Genomic DNA, 25662 nt, shown 5'->3' on the forward strand with positions numbered 1-25662 from the left:
AGGAAAATCCATACAACACATCCAAATGGAGCGCTTCAGTACAGATATTGTGTTTTAAATCGATTGAAATATGCTTGACTATCTAACTGCATTTAGCGAAAGAAAGATTACTTGAACATTTGCTCTTATACCAAACTGAATAAAAACCCTTATATGAATAGAAATAAATAAGGCTAGCTAACCAACTGACTTTAGACTGCTCCCTCAAAATCTACGTTCGTAGCTAAAATCTTAAAATAGGTGTATTTGAGAGTTTTACATGACTAAAAAACCCAACACAACCAGACACCTTCCAAACTAAGGTGGCCGTTGCATGTTCCTTCGTTCGCAAATAACCCGGATTAGCTATTCGCAAAAATCGGACCTTGTGATTGATCTACAAACTATGTGTGAGTATCAAACACAAAAACAAAAAAATCAAGCACTGCGGAGAATCTGAAATAAAGTTGCGGCGCAAACCTTTTGAACAAACAGATAGAATGAGGCTATTTAGAATAGACTAGTCGCTAGCCCATGAAAGAATCCACTGGATTTTGCCCGGCGGACATATTTCTCACATCGGTATTCCGTGCAGCTGTTAGTTCAAAGTAGATAGTTCAAGAAGTTCAAAAATCTTTGAAACAATCCATTTACAGACCTGAAGCATCAAAAACTACATATTTTTTCATTGAATCTTAGTTTTTCAAAACATTTAGCTTACCCCAGGTAAACTATAAAGCACATCCGTGTGTGAAGGAGTGGTTACATTAGTGCGCCCTATATATGCAATCCCTTTTAAAAAAAATTTTAATTATGTTTAGCGCATATACTTTTAGAACAACTCTCAGAAGCTTGCAGTTTTTATGTTCTGTTTTCATTGTCTTCTTTTACAATTTACACACTTCAGGCTGTTGCTTCGTTATTTGAAAGATTTAGGCTTAAAAACGATGAAGTTCTTCTACTGTTAACCTTCACTCATACAGCTGCCATCTTTATGGATGATGCACAAACCACAAATTAGAGTAGACATGTAACTAAGTTTATCTCATTTCTATGTAAACAGTGCATGGATTATTTACATAGTTGTTTTTGATTCGAGATTGACTTATTTATTTTGGTATTGTATTTTACTAAAATATTTTTGTTTTACATTCTCTTTTATATATTCTTTATTTATTTATTCAAGACTTAATGACATGTCTTGTTTAAAGTTACTATTTATGATAATGTTAAAGAAGCTTTTTAAAACGTTTACCCTAGGTCTTCATCGCAATTGGTCCGTTGTAACTAACAAAACCTAAATTATTGGTGTTAATAAGTTTTAAATCTGTGATATTCGAGAGATACACACAAACTGGAATTTATCGTGCATGAGCGTTAATGAAAGGGCGTTTATCGATCACAAATTGGGCGTTTATTAATAATACAATAATGCTTGTCGCGTGTAAGAACAAAGTTGTCGTCTTACACTTTGCTGCAGTGATTTTTATTAACAACGCCCCTACTAAACGCCCACCATTAATTAAACGCCCAACTACCAACTTAAGCAAATTTTTAAGGAAGTTTTTTGATTTAGCAGCATTCAAGGTATGCCAGACTTTTTTTACTTAAACAATTTTTTGCTCACCTAGGAATCATTTAAACTTTTTTTACAGTCTATAATTTTCTATTCTTGTAGCTTTTTGTGTATTCGCTTCTTTCTTGTTTTTTCCTTCAACTTTATAAATGACGTCGAATACGGTTTCCATGGTTACGTCATTAAAACATAAAATAATGTAACAATAACGTTAGCGGATAGCTCGACATATGAGATGTCCTTAACGCTATGTGTTTCTAAGGCAGATGAATTTTCCAACGTTTTTCTTTTTCTTCCCGCCAAAAATATTTTTGTTTATAATTTTGAACAATAAATGGGAATGAAATTATCTTTAAATCGTGTTTGTATTTGAATCGAGCTGTTATTGACTTTTCTTTTACATCCTAAGCGCAAAATATTTATTACACATTCTTTCCAAAGTTAGCAGAAAAAAAAATTCATAAAGATGTTTTTTTCACGAATAAGATTTTAAAGTTGTTACTACAGAGATATCTCATAATAATCACATCCGGCAGTTTTTAGGTAAATATGTTGTTATTTGTTTTGATTTTGTCCAAGGACATGTTTACATGGCATCATGAGAGGAGAAATTTAAGGAATAAAGCAAATCCTGAAAATCTAGAATAATATAGATATCACTAGGTCGGATATTTTTTTGGATTAAGTTTTAATTCAAAGCAATCTCTTCTAAACTTGTAATATGGTGTAGAAAATACTTTATGTTATCAAAATGAATAAGTGAAAGAAATATTTTTGTTATAATGGTCAAAAATAGGTTTTTAAAAATAAAAATTGAATATTTTCATAATCTCGTTATTGACATTATCCTTGATCTTCTTAATTTAAATTAGAATGTCGGCTTCTTGTTCTTACCTGTTTGTTCTCAATTTGTTGCATAAGAATTTTTACCTTTCCGCCTGATGAAGAATGAAGGGGGCAGTACAGTATCCTTATCCTTCCTATGGCAATACCGTATGAACACGTATGAAACAAGTTCTTATAGTGACACACGTACTCCTTAACAAAATGAGCAAATTAAAAGATTTAAAACATACATAACTTCAGTAAATGAGTAAGATAAATAATGGGAAGTCTTAACGTCCTTGGGGATTTCATCCTAACGGTTGGCTCTTCCTCCCCTCCAACTGTAACTATGTTACATTACCGCATAGTATAGCATAGCAAGTTAGAGCAATGCTTTACATACGTATAGCATTGCTCTAACTTGCTTGCCTGCCACACAAGCCGGTTAGCGTTCAGTAGATGGCACCAAATGGGCTGACAACACTACATTTAAAGTGCGCCGGAGTGGTCAGCTTCTAGTCTCAAATTTCCTTAATATGTTCTTAGCTAAAACCAGCGCTTATAAAAACCTACTTTTTAATTTTTCAATGTCAATGTGTTGATATAAATGCCTAGCTACAATCGCTGACAAAAAAAATTAGTGCAACGAAATTAATATAGATAGTTGACGTTCTCTAATTCAATTTCAAGGAGATATTTATTAAATTAGAGAGCTTATCGAATAGTGGGAAGTCTCTCAGATTCGATATTTGGGGGTAAATGCCGAATTAGAGAATGGAATGCAAATAACAAACTAGACTAACCTAAGTTCTTAGGGAAAATATCTTCTATATTTGGCAGCTTTTTCATAAAGTTTTCTAAATTAATTGCGCTATTTATATCTTTTAAACCACTTAATACATTACATTGAAGAATACCTGTATTGATTTGATCAAATTTGTCAGTTTTGCCCCTTTTGGTTAAAATATCGCCTTTTAAAAATGCCTCGACTATTTTTAGATTTATTTTGGATTTATTTCCTTTCCATGTAGAAATTGTGTTTTGTGGAATATCAAACATCAAACATCAAGCCAACTTCCTTGTTAGTTTTTCCTTTATCTAATTTCAACAAGGCCTTGTATTTGGTTTCCAAATTGACATCTTTACGTTTTCGTTTCGTTGATTTCGCCAATGCAGTCGCAACTTTTTGTCAACTGTTTTGTATCGCCTCACCCGTTTGTTTTGAAAACTTTTAGAAAATTCGAAGCCTAATTGTTCGTTCAAAATTCGAAATTCGAAACCGTGTAAAGGCCTTTTACACTCTAGAAATCGAATAAGGGAGCAAAATTCCTTCTCGGGTCCTCAGATTTGTATCAAAAACAAGAGCTTATCGAATAAGAGAATGTCAAATAATGGAGCTTTGTTTATGAGAGTTTCTTAAGGAAATTTGACGGTAACTTTTAATTTAATCGAAAGCGAGAGCTTATCGAATAAAGGAGCGTCGAATTAAAGAGCGTCAACTGTATTAAGATGTCATGAACAAGCAAGTTGTCATTAACTGTTGTAGCTGCTGTAGCTGTCAAAACGTAGCTAGCCTATAATAAACTTGCTTGTTGGTGACATGACAATATCTATATTTTGAAATGATATTGACTGAACAGATTAGTGGTAATATTTTTAAAGGCAGCAGTTTTGGTTATTTCTTCAAAGTTGGCAAGAACCATCAACTCGTCAAACTTCTACAGCGGAAAGGCTGCAAAATTGTAACTTCCGTATAAACGTGGGTTTGCTAACTAACATGGCGAAACTATGGGATAATTCACGATAGATCCAGAGAAGTGCCAAAATATCATGAAAAAGAGTCATCCTGTCGTCAGCAAGAATCAGCACAGCTTCAGATTACAAATTTAACCAAATAACCCAAGATTATTTTTTGTCAGCGATTTAAGATGGCACAGGGAAGAAAAATTACAACATAGCTGGCAAAAAGATTTTGTCTTCAGCTCCATTCTAAGACTTGGAATGTGATATGTATACTCTTTCCAACATGTTTTTGTTAACTTTGGGTCTTTTTCTTTTGCCTATTAGCAGCCGCCTTACCCACTTTATAGTTTACATCGTTTTCCAGTACTTAAGAAATTGACGGATAATCCTTGGAACTAACTTTTAATGTTGCAGCTTCCAAGAATTTTAACCTTATAACTGGTATAAAGTATTAATATCCGTTGAGATTATGTTTAAAATTTATACTTACGCCATACCAAGAAAAATCATTGTACAAAATGATTACTGTTTACGAGAATATTTTCCGAGTTTTCAGACATCAAAAAATTGGGAATATAAGCAGATTTTTTACCTCTTTCCGCCTTTTTTTATCACAAATAAAAAAATATATGTTACATATATATTTAATATATTGGATACTTTAAACAGCACAGTTTTTAATTCGCTTTTAACATGGATGAATTTCAGGGTGCTGATGAGATGAAGATGGTGTAGTGGTAGAGCCTTAACTTGTAATGAGGTTCGACTCCCCACATCGGCGCACTTTATATGTAGTATTGTCAGTCTATTTGGAGCCATCTACTGAGCGCAAACCTACCTGTGTGGCCAGCAAATAAGTTAGAGCAATGCTATTCAAATCTCATGCAGTAATATAATATACCTCAACTTAGGGAGAAGAAAAAGTTAGAATGGAATTTTCAAGGACGTTAAAATTGCCGCTAATTACTAATCTAAAATAAAATGTCATTGTTTTTGTTCTATGCAACACAGCAATCGTGCAAATCGTCATTCTATTTGTAAAAAGAACTATTAATTTCGAGGGCTGGGACATATGACTTAAAATTTGACTAATAAAGGAATACATGAAAGTTGGAGAGCTTAGTATATGAGGAAGTGCCTTACTTAGTTGTGTATTATGTATACATTATGTATTACATTACTTATATTATGCCATTTATATTTAACTTATTTTTACACAATAAAAACATGCTGTTCTTCAAACTTAAAAGCACATTTCACGTTTTTTTATTTGTAATCTAAATATATACACAAATTTTACGGCACGTGAATTTCCACACAACCACCACCAATGGAGGAGTGCATAGGAAAGAGTGCTGTTCGTTGCTGGAAAAATGGGGCATGTATTGTTATCAAATAAGATTTAAAAAAATGACATGCTGTTTTAAAGGGAATCTTTCTATAATAACAAAGTTGATATTAAGTTTAGTAATATTTCTTCATTTCCGTCATAAAAATTTTCCCATGCAAGTGTGCACGCTATGAAATTAGGATCATATCTTTTTTTGTTAATGAATGTCTCATTATATGACACATGCAAAAATATCAGGGAAGTCGGGTAATTCTCGCAAAATTATAAATTTATGACAGAATTTCTTTCCAATTATAACTTTAATTAAAAAATGCAACTTAGTTTAATTTTAGCGCCAAAACTTATTTCGTTTTACTTCGGTTTGTTACTTCCAATAGGAGTTTGATTCATATATGACTTTTATTCTAAGATCGCTACTTACGTATTATTTCCTTATACTTTTTTCCGCGAAGAGGTACATTCTAGTCCCAATAAACCCTGTTACAAAATACAGTGACCTTCTTATATCAAATTAACATTTGCGAAGGAGAGCAAACGAATGATGTGCACTCTATGGTGTTAAAAACAACTTATTAATTGTGCTAATGATTTCCATAATTAACTGCGTCCCTTGGAATGCAACGGAGTATTGTACGTTTAAACAGCTTTGTGCCGACTAACCCCGCTATATAATTAACTTGCGTACGCAAAAAGAAAATGTTTAATTTTCTGTCAACTTAAACACAATGCAACTCTGAAATGATGTGAAATGTTTTTTTTTTCAAATTAGCTGCGTATATTTTTTTTCCATATTTTAGACGGACTTTAATAGATTTAGTCGTTTCTTTTTGAATGTATGGTGAGCATGTTTTTGTTTATTATTTTATTTACTTATTTGTTTGTTTGTTTGTTTCTTAATTGCACCTTTTCTTTAAGTTTCTTTGGAAAAAAATAGCTCACAACACCACTTCAAACATGGGCAAAAGGTGAATCAACTTGAACATACATCTGAGAATTCAGATAAAGGTTAAGAAATTTATTCAAAGACTCAAGTACTGACAGTTTCTTAATTTTTTGACAATTTTACTACTGAAAATTTCTTATTTGGTTTCTTAAACGTATACATATATCGAATGAAATTGACGTCGACTTGTCCATGTACGCTATTCAATCACAGAAACGTATACACGAAGAGTTCACGAAAAGATATCCAATGTGAAAATATGTTGTTTGTTTTTTTTGAAGTCTAAAAATCCAGCACTGAAGGATTCTTATTTTTTGGAAGCTTCAGCCATCACTTTCTTATAAACGGATTTTTTAAAAAAACAAGACATGCACCAGTATAGCAACTGCTTGACTGAGACGGGGGTGAAGTGATTAGAGGCTTGGTGGCGTATGATTGTCTACGATATTATTATTTATCTGGAAAAACGTTCGCTGGAAAAAAGTTATTGGTCAGCAAGATCATTTGTCACTCGAGGAAATTTTTTTCTCTTTTCTCCGACAAATTTTTCTAAGATAAAGTATCTAACATTGTAGATTGGTATATAGAGGTGTAGGCGTTTGAAGAAATAACACATGTTGCTCTCTAGTACCATTTGAGACTTCTGTGAGGGGAATTATTCCTGCCTGTAATTTGTGTGTTCGAAATGACTTAGACATCATATTATATATTTAGATGTTATTATGTAAAAATTATGAAAACATAATTCAGTAGAAATCTTGTCATTTTTATTTTTAATATTTTTACTATTTTTGTTATTTTTATTAACATTTTCTACGAAATTAAAAAAATCTGAATTTTTGTTATATTTACAATACAATACAAAAAACAGTATTGACAGATTTTAGCATGGCCAAAGTTTTGTTGAGATACAGTTCACCCTTTAGTTTTAAAATATTCTTTTCTTTTAAATAAATTTTTTGTTTTGACCAAAAGTGACAAAAATGCCTGTTTCACAAATACTCAGATTAATAAGATTTGATTCGATAACATAGATATTGTAACATGTTGTTTTTGTCGTATTTTCCATCACACCCACTGCAAGGTTGTGGCATGTTTTTACAACTACACTTAAAGATTTTTATTATTTCAAAACACAATACACTGTAACATAGAAACGAAAAGAAATTCAGAAATAATTGACAAAATAATTAACAGCTATCACTTGAATACAGTAATTGTATGTTAATGGTGTTGAAACAGAGTTTTAATGCTGCATGTTTTGTGCAACTTTTTTATTGTTTGCTTTGCATTTGAAATAAAGATTAAAATGAAGAAATGCAAAAACGCAGATAATAAAAGATAAAAAGTTAAAGAAATACCGCTTGAAGTAATATCGTAATATTGTAACCGTAATAGTTTTCCTTTCTTTAAATTTTAGGAAATACATTACGAAAAAGGAAGTTTAACAAAGGTATAGGAGCACCAACAGTAACGGCACGAAACAGCAACATCGACGTGTAACGAACGAAGAACGTAACAACGGCAAAAAGACGTATAACGACGGCGGAAGAGCGTAACAACGCTAAATAAATATGACGCAAATACCAACAGAAAATGGGTTAAAGTGTCGAAAGGAAAAGATCGAAAACTTTTACGACATCAAAGAAGAATTAGGCAGGTTAGTAAAAAGGAAAAAATTATATTAATGACCTGAAGAGAAAAGATATATACGTAAGTGTTATTTCCGCGCCATATTCTGCTTGAAAAGATTCAAGAAAAAAAACGTTCTGAGCATGCGCGTTTGAATTGTTAATAGTATAGTAATGTAAAATCAAACTTTAAACGAAAACTGCAGAAACTTCACAAAGTAAATCAAAACGCTAAAAATAAAACAAAATTAACAAAACAAAACGTAAAATTCATTTCTCTTTTAACCAACAAGTTTGTTGTTTATTTTATTCATTCGGTAATATATAATAACGAGTTGTTAATTTCATTTAAATGGCGGGAATGAAATAGACAACACAGTACACTCGCATTTTATATTATATTTCTGATTTCTTCGTCTCGCATTTGTTTTCGACGATGATATAAAGGGGTCCAGTTCTCTACTAAGTCTTGTCTGTTTTTGTTTTCAATTGTTCTAATAAAAAAATAAAGAGCTACTGTTTTTTGTGTGGAATTTACCATTCGAACGATCCAGCAAAATTTTTTCTGGTAGTAATTTTTAAATCTAGATATAGTCGAAGTCTTTGATTATACGCAAGGTTGAGCAAAAAGTGATTTATTTTTTTCTCACTGTTCCATTATAGAGGTCAATTTGCTGTTGTCAAGAAATGCATTTCGAAAGAAACCAACGAAGAAGTAGCTGCAAAATTTATCAAACTGAAACGCACCCGAACTAGCAAAGCAGGATTAAGTCGGGAAATGATCGAAAGAGAGGCCTCTATTTTGAATCTGCTGAGCCATGATAAAGTGATTAAACTCTACGATGTTTTTGATCTGGGACCTGAGATTGTTTTAGTGTTGGAGCTGTAAGATTCTTTACACTTTGTTGTTTTTATACTTTTTTCTCTTTCTCTTTGTTTTTATTACTATTTTTTAAGTATCATGATACTATATATGACTAGCTCTATGTCTTGTCGCGCATATACGTTTTTAATAAGAATATGTTTTTTTGCAGAATTGTTTTTTCGCAAGGTATCGCAAGCTGTGCTGTGTTTTTTCTAGTTTGTCTGGTGGCGAGTTATTTGACAAAATTTGCGAATTGGAGTATTTAACAGAACTCGATGCTTGTTGCTACATGAAACAAGTGTTAGAAGCCATTGAACACTTACATGATTCAAGCATTGTACACTTGGACATCAAGGTCAGTGGTTATGCCATTATCATTTTAGCTAAAAGCTACTAATTGAGGAAATTTTGGACAGGAGTACCATATTTATGGGGAGGGATTGTCACATGGACATTTGTTTAACTGTTTTTTGCTACATCTGTAAACCATGAAAATTTCCAATAAAGACAATTGAAAAAACATGTTTACTTTGTTTATCAGTATTTCTAACCAAAATTTTAATTTTGACGTGGAAGTTAAAAAAAGCAGCAGAGTACTTTTATGTTCCACTGTCTGAGTTTTATACAGTCAACCACTAGGAGTAACGGAAAAACAATATTCTATATATAAATTATATCACATTCCGCCTTCTTAACGCTTTTTTAGCCTGAGAATATCGTCCTAAAGTCATCTGACAAAACCGACATCAAACTTGTTGATTTTGGTCTTGCTCAAAAATTGGAACCTGGCAAAGACCTTCGTGAAATGATGGGTACTCCAGAGTTTGTGGCACCAGAAGTGATCAATTATGAAACTATTGGATTTTATACAGACATGTGGTAAGGGCAAAGTAAATCTATGCATGGGTTCCTAATTACAAATTGTTAAATAATTACAAATGTAAGGAAGTGACAGGATGTTTAACATCCATGAAGGTTCTATTTTAACGTCTTTCTTTTCTCTTCTTCCACCTTGACAGTAACTATGTTATATCGGACTTGCTCTAACGTAGCTACTGCGCAAACTGGTTTGTGGCCATAAATGGATTGGCAACACTACATTTACGTTGTGCCGGAGTTGGGAGTCGCACCTGCAATCTTACATTAAATTGCAAGTCGTCGAAACTTAGAATAAGTGTCTGCATTAACACTTCTTGTTTTTATTTTAGGGCAATAGGTGTTCTTGCTTATATTCTGTAAGTATAACTCTACAAATAAAAATAGAAGTGTTTTCCGTTGCAAATTTTTAATAATCTACCCAATAGACCACCTTGTAGTGTTTATATGACTGTTTTGGTATTGGTATATTTTTGGGCAACAATTTCACACCAAACTAATTAAAATCAACCATGTTTATAATCTAATTGTAGAGGCTTAATATCGTTACAGAATAAAAAAGAATGCAGCTAGAACGTTTTTTTGAGTTTTTGGCATATGTGTCACTTATCTCTTTTTAGAGTTAGAATGTTCAATTCTGTTTACCTTTCGTTCAGATTAAGCGGCTGCTCACCATTTTTGGGTGACGACAATCAAGAAACATATGCAAACATTGTCGAAGTGGATTATCATTTTGACGAAGAATATTTTGATAAAATATCAGACGATGCCAAATTATTTGTGTCTGAATTACTCATCAAAAGACCGAGGTAAGAAAACTATTGATTTTCTTGTTTTTGTTTTGTTTTGTTTTTTTGTTTTGGATGTGTTCAAAATATTGGCACAAGGATGTTGCAGTCATTTGCCTTCGTAACTTGACATTCAATATTGGCAAGCAATATTTTTTATTGAAATCTTTTTTCTTTAGCAAGAGGAGCACGGTGAAGGACTGTCTAACTCATCCATGGCTATTAACAATCGTAAGAATTGCTTTTTTAACTTTTCATTGTTTATGCTTCAAATTCAGTATAGAAGTAGGCGAACATAGAATTTCAACAAAATATTTTATAAAACTAACGTTTGAAGTTTCATTTACCAACAGCTTCTGTTTATACGTTATGTCAATTACAAACTTTAATGTACCATATTTAATAGCTTATAACTTTATTTTTACGGAAGTATACCATCCATTGCATTGCGAATATTTTGCAGGGAGCATGTCTGACTTCTTGTCAAAAATATATATGTATATTTTTAAGACGATATTTTCTCGTAGAGTGGACCAAGAAAACGTCAGGACTCGTCTATCATAGCAACGGGAAGATTTAAAGCGTTTGTCGCTAGAAGAAGATGGCAGGTAAGAATAAACTTCTTCTGTATTTCGTAGAAACTATCATTAACAACATGTGGAAGTCTCTTACTGTGTGTTCAAAATGATCGCACCAAAGCTTTATTTCTGACCCAAAGCGGAGTAATTATGCTACTTCATGCTAACAGGCGAAAAAAATACACAATATCGATGTGTAAAATATGTACGACGGATACCACAGAATAAAGGCTAGTCTCTTTTATATTGATGTTATAAGTGTGTTTGAAATGGCCAAGGCTGAATAAAATAGGCTTGGCCGTAACATAAACATCGGGCTCAAAATCCGATTCTCAAAAAAATTATAACGAAAACAACTAGTTCCGTTAATTGTTTGGATAATATCTCCCCAGACATAGCGTGTTCTGCTCATAAGAGACGGACCCAAAAAAAATGTTTCAAAGAAAATTTGTATATTAGAGATTTTTATAAAGCACATTCCCTCCTCCTGCAATAAGGAAAATTTCAAAAATAGAAATAAGGGCGAGTTGAAGATAAAGAATAGGAAAGGGGAATTGTTATTGACCTCCTAATAGTCTATTGGTGTGAAATAAGGGCAAGTTGAAGATAAAGAATAGGAAAGGGGAATTGTTATTAACCTTCTAATAGTCTATTGGTGTACAGTGGTATTCTTTTCATTGTAAATACTATTTCGCCCCACTTTAGAACTTAATATTTTCAATTTAGCAATCATTTCAAAAGTTGAACGCAATCACAAGATTTTCCAAGTTCCTAAGAAAAGGAGTATTACCTACTTTTCCTGAGGAGGTTAGTATCTAATTTTATGCTTTGTCTACTGGGTGGTAATATTGAGATATGTTTTTCAAATTTTCTACATTTGTACAACATTTATATTTGGCTAAAACGCCTTTTTGATATGAGTTATGTTGTATCATTTTACGGCTTTTCGGTCCCGGTTGTTTTAAATAATGTAGGACAAGAGGGTCTTGTGAGCAGATCGGTTGTGTTTATCAGAAGTTCAATTTGTTTTAATGTATATAATGTAGTTTAATTCAATATTAGTCAGATTGTAAATCATGATGTTAGCAAGTTAAATAATTCCACATTTTTGCGACAGGCAATTGAAAGCTTATGTATTAAAATGCCAACTACAATTCTGAAGTAAAATTAAAGTATGAGCTTTCCAAAAAATTGGATAATATGCCACCGAAACTCTTCTTTATAAATAAGTGGAATCTGTATAAAGCGAATATAGTCTAAGCGAACAGCTCTATAAAAGGAGAGGATATGTCAGAACGATCTGACTGATTTCACGCCGAACGTTTAGCAAATTTTGTATAGACCGGCATCTTTATAAGCACCAATAGTGTCCGATTGAGACAAGTCCTAGTGTATCTGGTTCTATAATGAATCGGTATTACAATTATATTGCACGAGGCTTTCAAATAATCAAAGAGGTATAAATCACGGTCCTTCGATACTGTTGAAGTACTCTTTGCTATCTCTAATTGCAGATTACGGCTCAAATCACCTGAAACAAACAGGGTTAAAACCATTTGAAATATTTCAATGCTGAATAATTGTTGTGGAAAAATATGGGATTTAATTGATTGGGAACTTCGTAAAACTTATGTTAATGTATTGTATTTTTATGCTTTAAAATCAAGTTAAAGTTTTTTAAAGAAAACATTGTTATACCCAGATGTTGTATTCTCTTAAACTACGGCCATATGTTCACCCTGTTACTATGGCAACTATGAGGAGATTCAAGTTTAGATATTGCATTCATTTGTGCTCCAACGTAGAGGAATATCCCGAAAACCGAGAAATCGTATTTAGTTAAATTGAAATAGCAAAATGCTTGGAATAAATGCTCTCTTTTTAATTTAGAAAATGTGAATAATACCTAAACGTTTAATTAAAAAATTACTGCATTCCGTCGCGTTACTAAAAATATAATCTAGGCCACCCAGGAGGAGCGTTGTAATATTAAAATACTAAGATCGCACCTTCGTGTGATCCTTCATGTGTTGAAGTTTAGTCTTTTGATTAACAAGCTCAAATAAATGCTGCAAAAATATGATTAGTAAGAAGATCGATAAATTATTTGTTTTTCGATGTTTACAACAAATCTTGTTTGATTAGTTGTAAAGAAGATTCATGAAAGTTTATAACACGAGTTGGAAATGCATTTTATTTTTTATTTTTATGTTTTATTTTTATAATATGTTTCATTTTCTTATTTTTTCTTGTTCTATTTTCTTTCTTCTTTTTTTTTTTTTGGTTTATCACCCAGTTGTGTAATCCCTACGGAAGTCACGGAGAGACAAATCCATTCCCTTTCTTCGCGATAATTTGAATCACTTTTTAATATTTGGGTTTACTAGAATAGTCCCCTCTCCTCGCTCCACATCCTCGCTTCCCATCCCAACTTACACAAGCAAAAGAAATTAGTTCAAAATCACCTTCACCATCTCTGCTCATACGTTTTTGAAGAATTTCTGCATTTGTAATCGTTTTTCCCTACTGTTTAACAATAGCTGTTTGCATGGCGTGTTCCCACCCTTTAATAGTTGCATTCAACTTTTGAATTAAACTCATCTCTTGTTGACAGTCCTTTATACATGAATAATAGACTCTTTAACAATATGAGAGAATGACATGTAATAGCAGAAGTTAATCGTTGTCTTGCAAAATAGAAATTGTATTTTGAGTTTCTTTAGCGCATGCTGGAAAGTTTTGTGATTCTTATGTTTCTCTCGTAGTTTTGAAACAACTATTTGTTTTCATTTCTAATTCTTTCTGTCAGATAATAATGCTAATAATAATGTTAACGTTTTTGAAAAGCTAGAATTTTTTCTGTTGTAAACACAGGTTCTCGCAATAAGCATGATGTTTCGTATGTATTTACTTATTCGTTTTATTAACTTTCTTAGCATATCGCTACAACAGCTACACTAACAAATCCACTAACACCCATCCCAGATAATAATACCTACAATCCACTGCGAGATAATACTAACACTAATGCACCAGTAAAAACATTCCGACCTGCTTCGAGCGTCACTCCAATAACTTCTTGTGAAGTTGAGTTAATGAAAAATATATTACATTCTATTAAAGTAAAAAAGGACAATAAACGAAAAATAAAACAATACGTTCCGTTAGATGACGACGAAGAGTCCGACGAATATACCGACGAATATAGCGAAGAAAGTTTAAGTGATAACAATTCATCGGGTACAGAGAAAAAGAAGAAGAAATATTTCGCTTCTGACGTTGTTAGTGACGGGGACAAACGGATACATGGTACGTTGGAGCTTCTTTGGCAACAAAAGGGGAAAAAAAGGAAGCGAAAGATTATGAGAATAAAACGACAGGCTATTCTATACGCATCATTTTCTTCAGAAATAAGCGAGTTTGAACTCGAGAGAGAAGCCACTTTTGAAGGCAGGCCTATATCTCGAAAGATCTCAATCGACGACTTTCATACGCCACCGGAAGCATTTAAAAGCGCGGTAATTATTAACGAAAAGGACTTCGCTCCGGATTTTAAATACAGTCACCGGAACGGACAGTCGAACAAAGATCACCCCAGTGATATAATTGAGGAAGAGGAGAATATGATTTCCATCACGCCTAATAGTTCCACCAGTACTAGCGTATCTAACGTTGTACATATGAACGGAGATATAAGTTCTGAAAGCGATAATGAAACTTCTTCAAAAGTTGAAGTGTTTGTCACCAACAAAAAAAATAAAAACAGAAACACTAGCAATGTAGAAGCAAACAGTGATGTCGACAGCGTGTTTATGGACAGCGTTAAATCAAACTTTGACACTTCTACACCAAAGAAACCGATTAACACGCAAGTATCGAGTTCTAGCAACTTATCTATAACGCACGATAACTCAACTACAAGAAGCATGAGTACAAATAGCGCTTACGAGATCGTCGAAATATTCGACAAGTTTGAAAACATGCAAATTCAAACGGTAGAAGAAAGTGGAGCCGTGGAGACTGAGTATTTAGATTTTGTTAACATAAGAAAGGTATACGAAACAATCGATTTGGAAGACCATATGAACGATAATGATTCTTCCTTAACACGAACTGATAGCGTCTGCTCGCAACGGTCATTAACACCAAGACCATTCGATGCAAATGATCAGTCTAATAACAACCCGATAAATAAAGTGTGCAAAACGTATGGCGGATTCGTGTTTGATTTCGATATAATCGATTCAAAATCGAATGGTATCGTATCGAGTGACAAATCGGATGAAATTAACTTCAACTTGTATGATGACTATATAGTGATTGATATAGAAAAAAAGAAACTAACCTGGAATGAAAGTAACATGTCTGGTCTGTATATTATGCTTAACAACTAACTGTTAATCTGGTCTGTAGATTATGGTTAAGAACTAACAGTTCATCTGGTCTGTATATTATGCGTAATATATAAAGCAACTTTTTGTTTCTGGAGTGTACCTGCATATTTATAGCGTCATAATATTTCATTGTATTTTATTGTACCGTCTGTCAATTTCTTTTTGAGTCATAACTTAAAAATTAACTAACAATCCCCATTAGATAATAATTTTCGTCTTTTAGATTTGCTTACGAGTATTATACAAGACTGCACGAGATAAGAGTATTTGACGAGAATCTGAAGTTATATTAAACACGTGCTATATATTCTAAATAAAACTTTTATGACCACAATTTATTTACTAGAAACTAAACAGACTCTTTGTTAATCCGCAGTTAAAAGTTACAAACTAACCGTAGTAACATTGCAATGTTTCTTCAAGGATTCTAACTAATAATAAAAGCAATGCGACTATTTATTGTAAGTCTTTTTTTAAATTGAAAAACAATTTTATTCTATTGTCTGTAGAAATATAACCCAAGGAGTAAATTATCTTTTTTGTTTCCGCTTGTTTGTTATAACTCAGTCTATCGTTTTACTATATTAATTCAAATATAGTTATTTCGAGCTGGTCACTTGTTTTATATAGCTCTTCTGTTTACTGAAGCCTAAATATTAATTTCCGCTTATAAATAGAAGTTTGAACGGACCGGGATAGACAATTTTAATTTCTTGAATCTGATTGGTTGATAACATTATCTGTTCTAGAAGTTGAATTAAAGGGGCTACGGAACGGCTGTTAGTTTTCGGTTTTAGTGACTTAAGGCCGGGGCAAAAGATTCCAACATTCCATCCAACATCAAAAATGAATTGTTGGACAAATGTTGGATGAATGTTGGATGCCCTTAAAAGCGTTTAATCGTAACATCCAACATTAGCTTTATCCAACAATGTCGATCATTCATTTATTAGCACATGTTCTACTCATTTATTTCAAACTAAACATGGCGGCGGCAGAAGACATGCTCCTCTTGATTATTTTATCAGAATTCTCCGATTCTGATGACGAAAAGCCTCGAAGGGGTAAAACAAGAGAGTGGGTCAAAATGAGAGGCCAGTTTGGAATATATGAGATTTATAAATTTTACTTTCGTTCAAACGATTCCAACACTTACCCAACATGGGTGTTGGATGTGTGTTGGATGGAATGTTGGAATCGTTTGCTCCGGCCTTTACACGAAAGTCGAGCTGATGGCGGTGAAAAACAAAAATGGCTATTTTTCTGGCATGTATGTAATTTACAGACTCGAACATATAGATTTATCTAGAATTTTTATCTTCTCCAGCCTTGGTCATGTTTTCATCCAGAATGAGTCTTGCTGAAATATTTCTTTGTAATATACTTTTCGAAAAAAAATAATGAACCAACGAGCACAGTGCACTGGTCTGTTCATTGCGCAAAACGAACTTGCCGGATTTTTTATATGTGCACGGGATATATTTTGAATCTTCAAGGAAATCTTCAAGGAGATTCAAAATTTGTTCGAATTACAAGGGGGTCGAATTATAGAAGTTTGATTTCGGCCGAATTTTGGTGAGGAAGTGTTAACGGGTTTACGGCGCCATTAATTATCAACGTTGCAACATTCTATGAAGTAAAACGACGCGTAGTATTTGAGAAATAAGTTTCTAATGGAAGTATTGTATTCCTTGGTTACATCTTTGTTCAAGCGCCCTTTTTCTAGATCCTTGTACCTCATTTTTAAAGTCTTCTCATTGTGTTACCTCTTGGATGCCATTGCTGGAAATGATGTAAAATATCAACAGGCAAACAAAAACACTCAAAATACTTTTTCAAAACATTCTATTTGCAACGTTCGATTGTTGAAAAATTCGAATTTTATCAGAACGTTCCATTGCTAAAAAGTTTGAATTTCACGAGAAATTTCGATTATTGGAAAAGTTCGAATTTCATTGAAACGTTCAATTGTTGTAAAATTTGAGTTTTAGAACTTTGAACAGACGAAAATTTGCAAAATTCGAATTACATGATCAAAATTTGCTCACGAACCAAGAAAATTGTTCGATTTATATGATTTTTCGAATTACATGAGTTCGAACTATAAGAGTTTTCTTATAAGGATTATAGAGTAACCTCGGACGGGACCGGAGAATTCGTTCGATTTATATGATTATTCGAATTATAGAAGCTCGAACTACATGGTTCAACTGTATGTGAAAAAATAAATAGATGGTTTGTGCAATGTTTTTCCAGATCTCTTGCTTATAACAATTCACCCAGAATTATAAGCACCCAGAATTATTTTAAACAAACAAACAAATTTAAATGTATTAAACCAATGTTCTTTAATCATATCACATAATTATAATCCAATATAAAGATAAAGATTAACAAAAAAATAATGAAAATTTACCTTTAAGAGGATCAAGATTTGATTTGGAAAATTATATTACAGTAGACGTCCATTAATTCGAACACGCAAGGAACTAAATTATTTGTTCGAATTAACGAATGTTCGGATTATCGGAAGTTCAGAAAAAACAAAGATTTTAAAAGTGTTTCAAGGTTTTATCCTAATATAACTTTATTACAACTTTACTACAACTTTTTATAAAAATCTTTTAACATTGTTTGTTTCGCGATGAGCATGGCCTCCAAATTCCTTGTAAACTTTATTTGATTGGAAATGCCAATTTAATTGATTAATTGAAAGAAATTTTGCCACCATTGATGCAAAAATAATAAATAAAAATGAAAACGTTTTTTTTTTATTTTCTCTTAAGATTTTATTTATCGATACTCGATACACAAAATTTCGAATTAACGAGCATAATGCAGCTTTGGGACTAAAAAGTTGTTCGAATTAGCGAAATGTTCCAATTAGCGGAATTCGAATTAAGCAGCTCAAAATATAAGACATAATAACGGAAAGTTCGAATTAAGCGGCATTCGAATTAACGGACGTCTACTGTATAGTATATCCAGTTGTTTTTAGCTCAAAGTTGAAATAATATTAAAAAAAACCTTAAAAATAACTTTGTTTAACTGAGGGACATTAAGTTGGGCATGCGTGATCAGCTATTGAAGTCTGACTCGCTTACACATGCTTTCTACATCTTGTCGATAATATTTCTAAGTTTCTATTCATTAAAAAGGTTTAACGTGGTGTTTCTTAAAGATTTAGAATATATTTTGAACTAGTAATGTATCGAGAGTACAATATGTGTACGTACATTTATTTAACAGTGAATGCCGTCTGCTTAAGATGTCTACATGATTTACTCTCGCATTAAGCTGAATCTCCACTGGAAGATTTTTGTGACGAAAAGTAGAAACCAATTCAACTTTTCGTTATGATCACAAAATCGCGACCAATACGAGTATTGATGACGATCGTCGTAAAAACGGTCCCGTGGAGATTCGCCTTTACTCTACGCCTTTCAGCTACAATATTTTACAAGGTGTTCAACTAAAAAATATTAAAGCAGTTTTCCAATCTCTAGTCCATCTCTAGTTTTGGACCTTTCGACGTCAACACGTCCATAACAACAAATGAGTGGGCGGGCAGATGTTTAAAATGTGTTTCTAGTTAAAATAATAACAAACTAATTATAAGTAGGATCTAATTGTAAATGTACTTCTTGATTTTCTGCGAAATGTTCTCCCTTTCGCAGTGAAACATGGCTGCGCCTAGGGGATACAGTATATTATTTAAGGTTTTGTGATGATTTTGTCATGATTGATCGGATGCCCATATTTCATATCTTTTGCGCATTTCCATATGAGAAAAAAGGCTTAATTTGATTTTCCCTGTACGAAAATAAGTTCAATGCAAACTTTCATAGTCTTGTTCCGAAACTATTAGTTGACGTGTCTGAGTAAAGTACCCACAGTATCCACGTAACAAAATGCCTTATATTGCATATGCCTTGTTATGTCAATTTATGACAAGCTGTGCTTTTAAATGCATGTGCAAATAACTATGTCATTCACATTAAATCCAATGTTTTCGGATATAATATTCCCTGATTTAAGGAACTTGATGGGCTGTTGATATGAAGAGTGTCAAAATCAATAATAAAATGGTCGCAAATATGCGCAAATAATTGTCTTTGTTTTTTCAAGGGGAATTTTGTGATGACATAGATCAAGAGAAATCCTGGGAAGGAGAACGCATGATAAAAGGATTGTTTAAGGATAGTTTCAGTTGTATGTGTTTTGAGAGGGAGGCATCTCCCGTCTCCATGTATAAGCAATTTTTTCTTGAAAATTTGTTTACCTGTTTCCTTTATTGCGCAGAGTTTAAAACGCTGTTCAAAAAAATATATAAGATCATATGGTTTTGAAGAATGGTTGAAGTGATATTGCGCTTCGAATGTTTTTTAATGATCTCGTTAAGCGACTTGTTCCGAAATGAGGGTCATCTCTGGCTACCTTGGTGTTGCTTCTCGTTTTAGTTCATATTATTGAGTCTCGAATTTTATCCATATTTACGAAAACATGTACGCGCGAAAATCCCTTGAAAGTTCAACTTGCAAAAATAATTTTCCTGCAATAATTAGAAATGATTTATTCGCTAAAATGAACATATTTTATTTTCCCCCATTCGCCGCAAAAAACTGGGTTTCTTAACGCACAGGAACAAATGAAATTAATATTTGCGTTAAGCCTTCTTTGCAAGAAGACTTTAAAATCATCTATTTTAATCCTCTAAACGCCTGCTAGAAATATCTCGAGAGGACTTAATATTCGCGAAATGCATTTTTTGATCTCGAAAGTTGATCGGCTTAAAAATACATGTAACACCTATTGCCCATGTTAAGAATACTGTCTTTCAAAAAACTAGATAAATTTCTTATCGAATAGTGTTATTTTTGTCATAAAATAATAAACTGGGAAGATGTAAAAAGTTATGGAACACTATTCTCGAACTAAAAAGGTACAGGAATTTGAAGCTTGTCACATAAAAATCACGCCATTAAAATCGTGGTTTCGAAATTATATCGACTTAACAATTCATTAAATAACAGACACCGTTTGAGAGCTCAGCATGTCCAAGTCTTGTATTTATATTTGTAAATTCTTTTACCTTTTAGACTATAACATATAAAATTTATTTTGATTTTTTTAGAGCGTAAGTCCTTCAGCATCACCATGTGTATCTCCTGGCCCTGAAGATACGACCTTTACGCCCATTTCTACGCCCTCGTTAACAGATACACCCAAAGGAAATACACCCACACCTGATAATGAAGAAGAGATTAACCAACATGCAGAAAACAAAGAACCATCAGACGTGGTAGATTGCTCGCAAAGTACTACACAATGTGAAAATAAAGGAATTGGTGATGTTTGCAAGCAAATCCAACAGAGTGCCGACGGAAACATTACGATTGAAAATGACGAAATACAGAATAGAAAAATGAATAACAGTAAAAACGATTTGACAGACTGTGTAAATCAAAGAGTCATTATTAAAACTGAAAACAGCGTGCGCAACAATGAAAGTAACACTGATTTAATTGAAATAGAAGAAGCCTCAAGTAGGCCTTCAAATACAAACACTTTGCCCGCGAACCAGGATACGGCCATTGTTAATTTAACTAGCGAAGAAAATAAGTTAGACAATGCGAGCAAACAAGAGATATCACACAATGAAAGCAAGCAAGACGAGGACAATGTGGTGTTAAGATCAGATTCTACAAGTGACGAAAATGTCGTAAATGTAAACACAGCTGTGTCTGAGGTGAAAGATGTAAAAGACGAAACAAACCACCCTGTGCCGTCTATTGAAATTCGCGTCAACGATTTTGGATCCAAAGCAAGCACTGATGAAATCAACGCTACTGTTACAGAATCACCTTCCAGATTGCGAAAGGAAAGCCATCACAGGAAATACAGTCGTGAAGCACCTGTACATTACACACAAATGTTCTTAGATGAAAGAAGAAGGCAAATGATGAAAGAAGGAAGTTTTGCGTCGGTCGATGAAGCTTCTATCGAAATCAACGCCGCACAAGAAAGCAAGGCGCCAAATTGCAGTGTCGAAGTTAAAGGAGTCAGTGAGGACATAGATGAAAATAACAGCATAGTGTGTAATACTCAACCAATTATAACAGAAGATGAGAAAAGTACCACTTCACATGTTATTACTTCAGATAGTCCATCCAAAGCAAACGAAAAAGCCAAAAAATTTAAAGAATGTATTGATCAATCGTTTGCCGTAGAAACGGAGGTAGCCCAAAACAATCCGTCAGAAGTAGTACTGGACGATTGCACAAAAAACGAGAAGGAATCACTCACTTCCATAAATCAAAGCAGTGTGGTAGAGACTGACCAGGGAGCATCAGTTCCGCAAAAAAATGTCTCGTTCTGTAAAAACACAATCGTAGATACGGATTTCAATGAAATCAAAGGCTTTGATATTCGCGATACAAAAGGCTGCAAAATAAGTGGTCGAAAGAAAGCTGTATTCACAGACCATAGAAGTATATTAAACGATGAATCAATAAAGAAACCAAACCGATCGCTCTCTTTAAAGGAACAAAGAAAAGCGTTCATACTCGGCACCAGGTCTCAATCTCTAGACAGCGCGACGATGAAGACAAGCGAGATGGATGATATGAAAAAGTTAGAGCCGTTGCCGGAAGATAATGTGGTAACTTTACCGAATGAAATCAAGGAAGATATGTTGGAAAATAATACAATGGTAGAAAATGACGAATCCGAAGAGGATGACAAAATGGTAGACGAGCTTTATCTTGGAAATACAAAAATTAGCAACGTTTTAGATGAGAATGAAAACGTAGATGGGATATCGGACCAAGAAAAAATTGACAAAACAGAAGGACGTTATGAAGCCAAAGAAAAACAAGAATTGTGCTTCCAAGAAAAGCATACTGCTAAAAAAGGTTTGTGAGAAAAATATGATTTTTTTTGTGATTTTTTTTAGTTGTATGTTGATAATTAAATAGCCGGGTCAACACAGACTACATGCATGAGATTCTCTTGACCGCGGTCCCCTAATCAATTTATAAAGTCTACCGAACATATTTTTAAACAATTAATTAAATTTCTTAAGACTTTGCCATCTTTAATTTTATATAAGTTGACAATATTCAACATTGAGAGCTAAATTTATGAACGCGTTAATTAACTAGTTGATTAAATTAAAATTAATTAGTTAGTTAATTTATTGGAAGCGGTCTTAAGTCGTCTTTAATAAGAGTAATTATCCAGATTTTCGCAATCGAATTCTTACAAATAAACATCTAAAATCGCTCTTTTCAACGCCTTTTAAATAAAAATAAACGTTAGTAAGAGTGGGCTTAATAAAAGCTGAGAAAGTAATTTTTTAAAAAACCATTCTTTAACGGATTGGAGAAAATTATCTGTCAAACTATATCGTACTGATCATGTTTTTCTAGAGAAATCTTGTGCATGCAGTATGCGTTGCTCATTGATGTAACGAGAGTTTCAGCCAAGGTAAGAGGGGTTGCTATACGAAGTTCATTTGTGATAAATTCGTAGAAATGGAATATGATTTATTATAACATGTGTTAAAATTCTTTACCGACTTGTGGTAGAGCGTTCGCTTCCAGTGCATGGGGTCTTGGGCTTAAACCCCCGTTCAAGTCATGCCAGAGACTATAAAAGTGTGAATCTCACTTTTCTCCTTAGTGCTAAGCATGAAAATAGGATTGATATTTTAGACGGTTGTCTACTTGAGCGATTGCTGCGCTTGCACGACTTTTGTAGCTTAAATAAAAGCTTTAGGTGCACTAGGACCCCATTAGAAGGACCCTCGTTGGTAGCAGTATAAAAAGGAACTAAAAAGGCTATCCTGGGTAAATAATTTCAATAATAATAATTACTTACATGATGTTACAAGCTACAAAGTGGTTTTTCAAAATCACGAGAAATTAAGAAATCAAGGCTACTAGGCCCTTTGCTCGGTTTCTTATAAACTTTAGAAAAAATATGTAGTTGACTGACCAGGGTGTTTTCGATACGCTTCTCCTCATTTCACAATATCTTTGTTGATGAAATTGCGCTTTAAAATAGCTACCACTAACCCCAATTTTTGATAACTTCAGAACACAACCTCGGGAAACCAGGGAACAAATCGCATCATGTCCGGAAGCGAATTACAGCGGTGAAAACAATCGATATGAAACACTTGATTGACGTCATATTAATGGACGAACCGAATACAACATGTGAAACGAACATTGAACATGACGTACGAGACGACAAACGTGAATGCCCATATAAGGAAACACCCGTTTAACAATATTGTAATAGGTTTATCATATAGAAAGTTTTGATTATAAAGTTATATAAAGTATATAAAAGGATATGTAAATTTAGTATGTGAAAATAAGAAATAAGTTCTGCCTCCAACATTTTTGTAAAGGTTTAATAAGAAAAATCACAAGTATATAACACGACTATATAACATACTTTATTGGTAAAAAAAGTCGGTGAAAAGTGATTAAATTTCGGCTTTGAAACTAATATTTTTTACCGGCTAAAATTTGTTTCCGGCCTTTTTTTTACCGACATATTATTATTGACGTTTTCATTAAAGTTTTTTGCCAATTACAACTGCTTTAAGTGCATTAATAACAATAATTGCCAGTTTTTATTTGAGTTGAAATTTTTCTATCAAAAGGAGAATTTTTTGTCTCAATAGGAATTGGTTTGTGAAAAATCGTTTCTTATTAATTTTTTCAACAAAATCATCCTGCAAAAACTGATAATGTTGGTAAGATTATGCGAATAAAAACTGTCTAGATTTTGTGTAAAGGACTAATATTTTTACGGACTTAAAATTTGCAGAAGATATATTTTTTATACAAGAGCGATTTGTATTCTTTTACTCATTTTCTGACGATTAAGTTTCTCAGAATATTGGATTGCACTTTGATTGTAATTTTTACTACACTTCGTCCGTTTTGAAAATAATGGTAGAGGGACGGAGTGGCGAGGGAGCGGCCATGACCCTTCCCTTCAGAGGTAACTTATATAATTGGGAAAATTCTACTTTCTCCATTCTAACACAGTAAAATTTTAAAATTGGAATAAAACTTTCACTAATCTGATTTTGAGTTTAAAAAGTTCCTAAGGCAGTCACAACCATGGTTGGACAACCTTAATCACTGTATTGTCCCTTTCACTAGAAAAATCAAATCGTCAGTCCTATAAAACATGAAAAAATAAGAAGGTAGGCATTACGCTTGCTTAGCAGGTGCAATAACTCTCTTTTCTTCATTCAGTTTGCATGTATATTTCCATTTCAGATATGCAAGGTATAAACCAAAAGGTGGTTAAAACACAATTAAATCATCGAAATAATAACGAGTTAAAAAATATTTTTGATATTTTTGATCTCTATCTTAATTAGTACTGAGGGGTTTGCGGTGAATATGTAACTACAGTCTAAAAAGAAGCTTCACCTTTCCTTGCATTATGTAGTTCCAATGCATTTCGAGGAAGTATATTTGGAATATCGGTGCAGAAAAAGATCACCATGCAGAGCAAATTTAAAATTACTCAATATAGGGATTTGTAGATATTTCAGGAACACAAGGTCCAAAAGTCACTGGAGTTGATTTTTTACATTTTTTTAACTATTTTTTTTTAATTATCAGTCTGTAAAATATTGGTGAGTTTTTTAGATTGTGCTGATCAGTTTTTTATATTTAATGTCTCCAATCAATAAGTCACGCTGGAACCCGTTCATATGAGAAAGCAAGTAAATGAATTAAGAAATATTTATAGGAGTCAAAGTAATTGCAGTAAAAGAATCATCAGGAAGTTTGAAATTTCTCCAGGATAGGAAGTCTTTCGGTCGTACGACAATGTCGTAAATATTACACAACAACGTAGACGTCGACGCCGTGTGACTGCTCTGTACATGTTTAGTTTTAAACTACAATGTTTTTTTATTATTTTCCCGCCAAATGTTTGTACACAAACCATAAAAACACTAATGTCGTCAATACATCATTTTTTGCGAGTGTCCTGATGAAGTTAAATGTTTTGTAATTCTGGTGTTAAAGGCAATAAATTTGATGAAAGTATTTGTGTAATTTATAAAATCTCCTT

At 33.0% G+C, this 25662-nt stretch overlaps 1 protein-coding gene across 5 annotated transcripts; it reads left to right on the plus strand.

Annotated features, from left to right (window-relative positions):
- The first annotated feature begins 1677 nt into the window (after window positions 1–1677).
- LOC130640590 (calcium/calmodulin-dependent protein kinase type II subunit gamma-like) lies at window positions 1678–24478 on the plus strand. Of its 5 annotated transcripts, none has more exons than XM_057447167.1 (13): window positions 1678–2098; window positions 7838–8077; window positions 8712–8933; window positions 9130–9268; window positions 9620–9792; window positions 10122–10148; window positions 10446–10598; window positions 10757–10808; window positions 11105–11185; window positions 11882–11962; window positions 20684–22463; window positions 22980–23037; window positions 23649–23787. In XM_057447167.1, exons 2-12 carry the CDS (start codon window positions 7992–7994, stop codon window positions 23018–23020), a joined length of 2835 nt encoding a protein of 944 aa, XP_057303150.1. In that variant the 5' UTR covers window positions 1678–2098; window positions 7838–7991; the 3' UTR covers window positions 23021–23037; window positions 23649–23787. The 5 variants fall into 5 exon arrangements, with proteins under 5 accessions (XP_057303150.1, XP_057303149.1, XP_057303147.1 ...); XM_057447166.1 differs by lacking the exon at window positions 22980–23037 and adding an exon at window positions 6272–6312 and having other exon boundaries at window positions 1682–2098; window positions 23649–24478; XM_057447164.1 differs by lacking the exon at window positions 22980–23037 and having other exon boundaries at window positions 1682–2098; window positions 23649–24478.
- The last annotated feature ends 1184 nt before the right edge of the window (window positions 24479–25662 follow it).

Source organism: Hydractinia symbiolongicarpus, chromosome 1 (assembly GCF_029227915.1).
Source record: "Hydractinia symbiolongicarpus strain clone_291-10 chromosome 1, HSymV2.1, whole genome shotgun sequence".
In the NCBI taxonomy this organism is placed as follows: Eukaryota; Metazoa; Cnidaria; class Hydrozoa; order Anthoathecata; family Hydractiniidae; genus Hydractinia; species Hydractinia symbiolongicarpus.

Bases quoted from the DNA above. Each gene is read 5' to 3' on its own strand.
- LOC130640590 (XM_057447166.1), top strand. From the start codon at position 7,992: ATGACGCAAATACCAACAGAAAATGGGTTAAAGTGTCGAAAGGAAAAG. The intron at 10,599-10,756 runs GTAAGAAAACTA...TTTTTTCTTTAG, and splicing joins TTACTCATCAAAAGACCGAG to CAAGAGGAGCACGGTGAAGG. The intron at 22,464-23,648 runs GTTTGTGAGAAA...TGATAACTTCAG, and splicing joins AAAGCATACTGCTAAAAAAG to AACACAACCTCGGGAAACCA.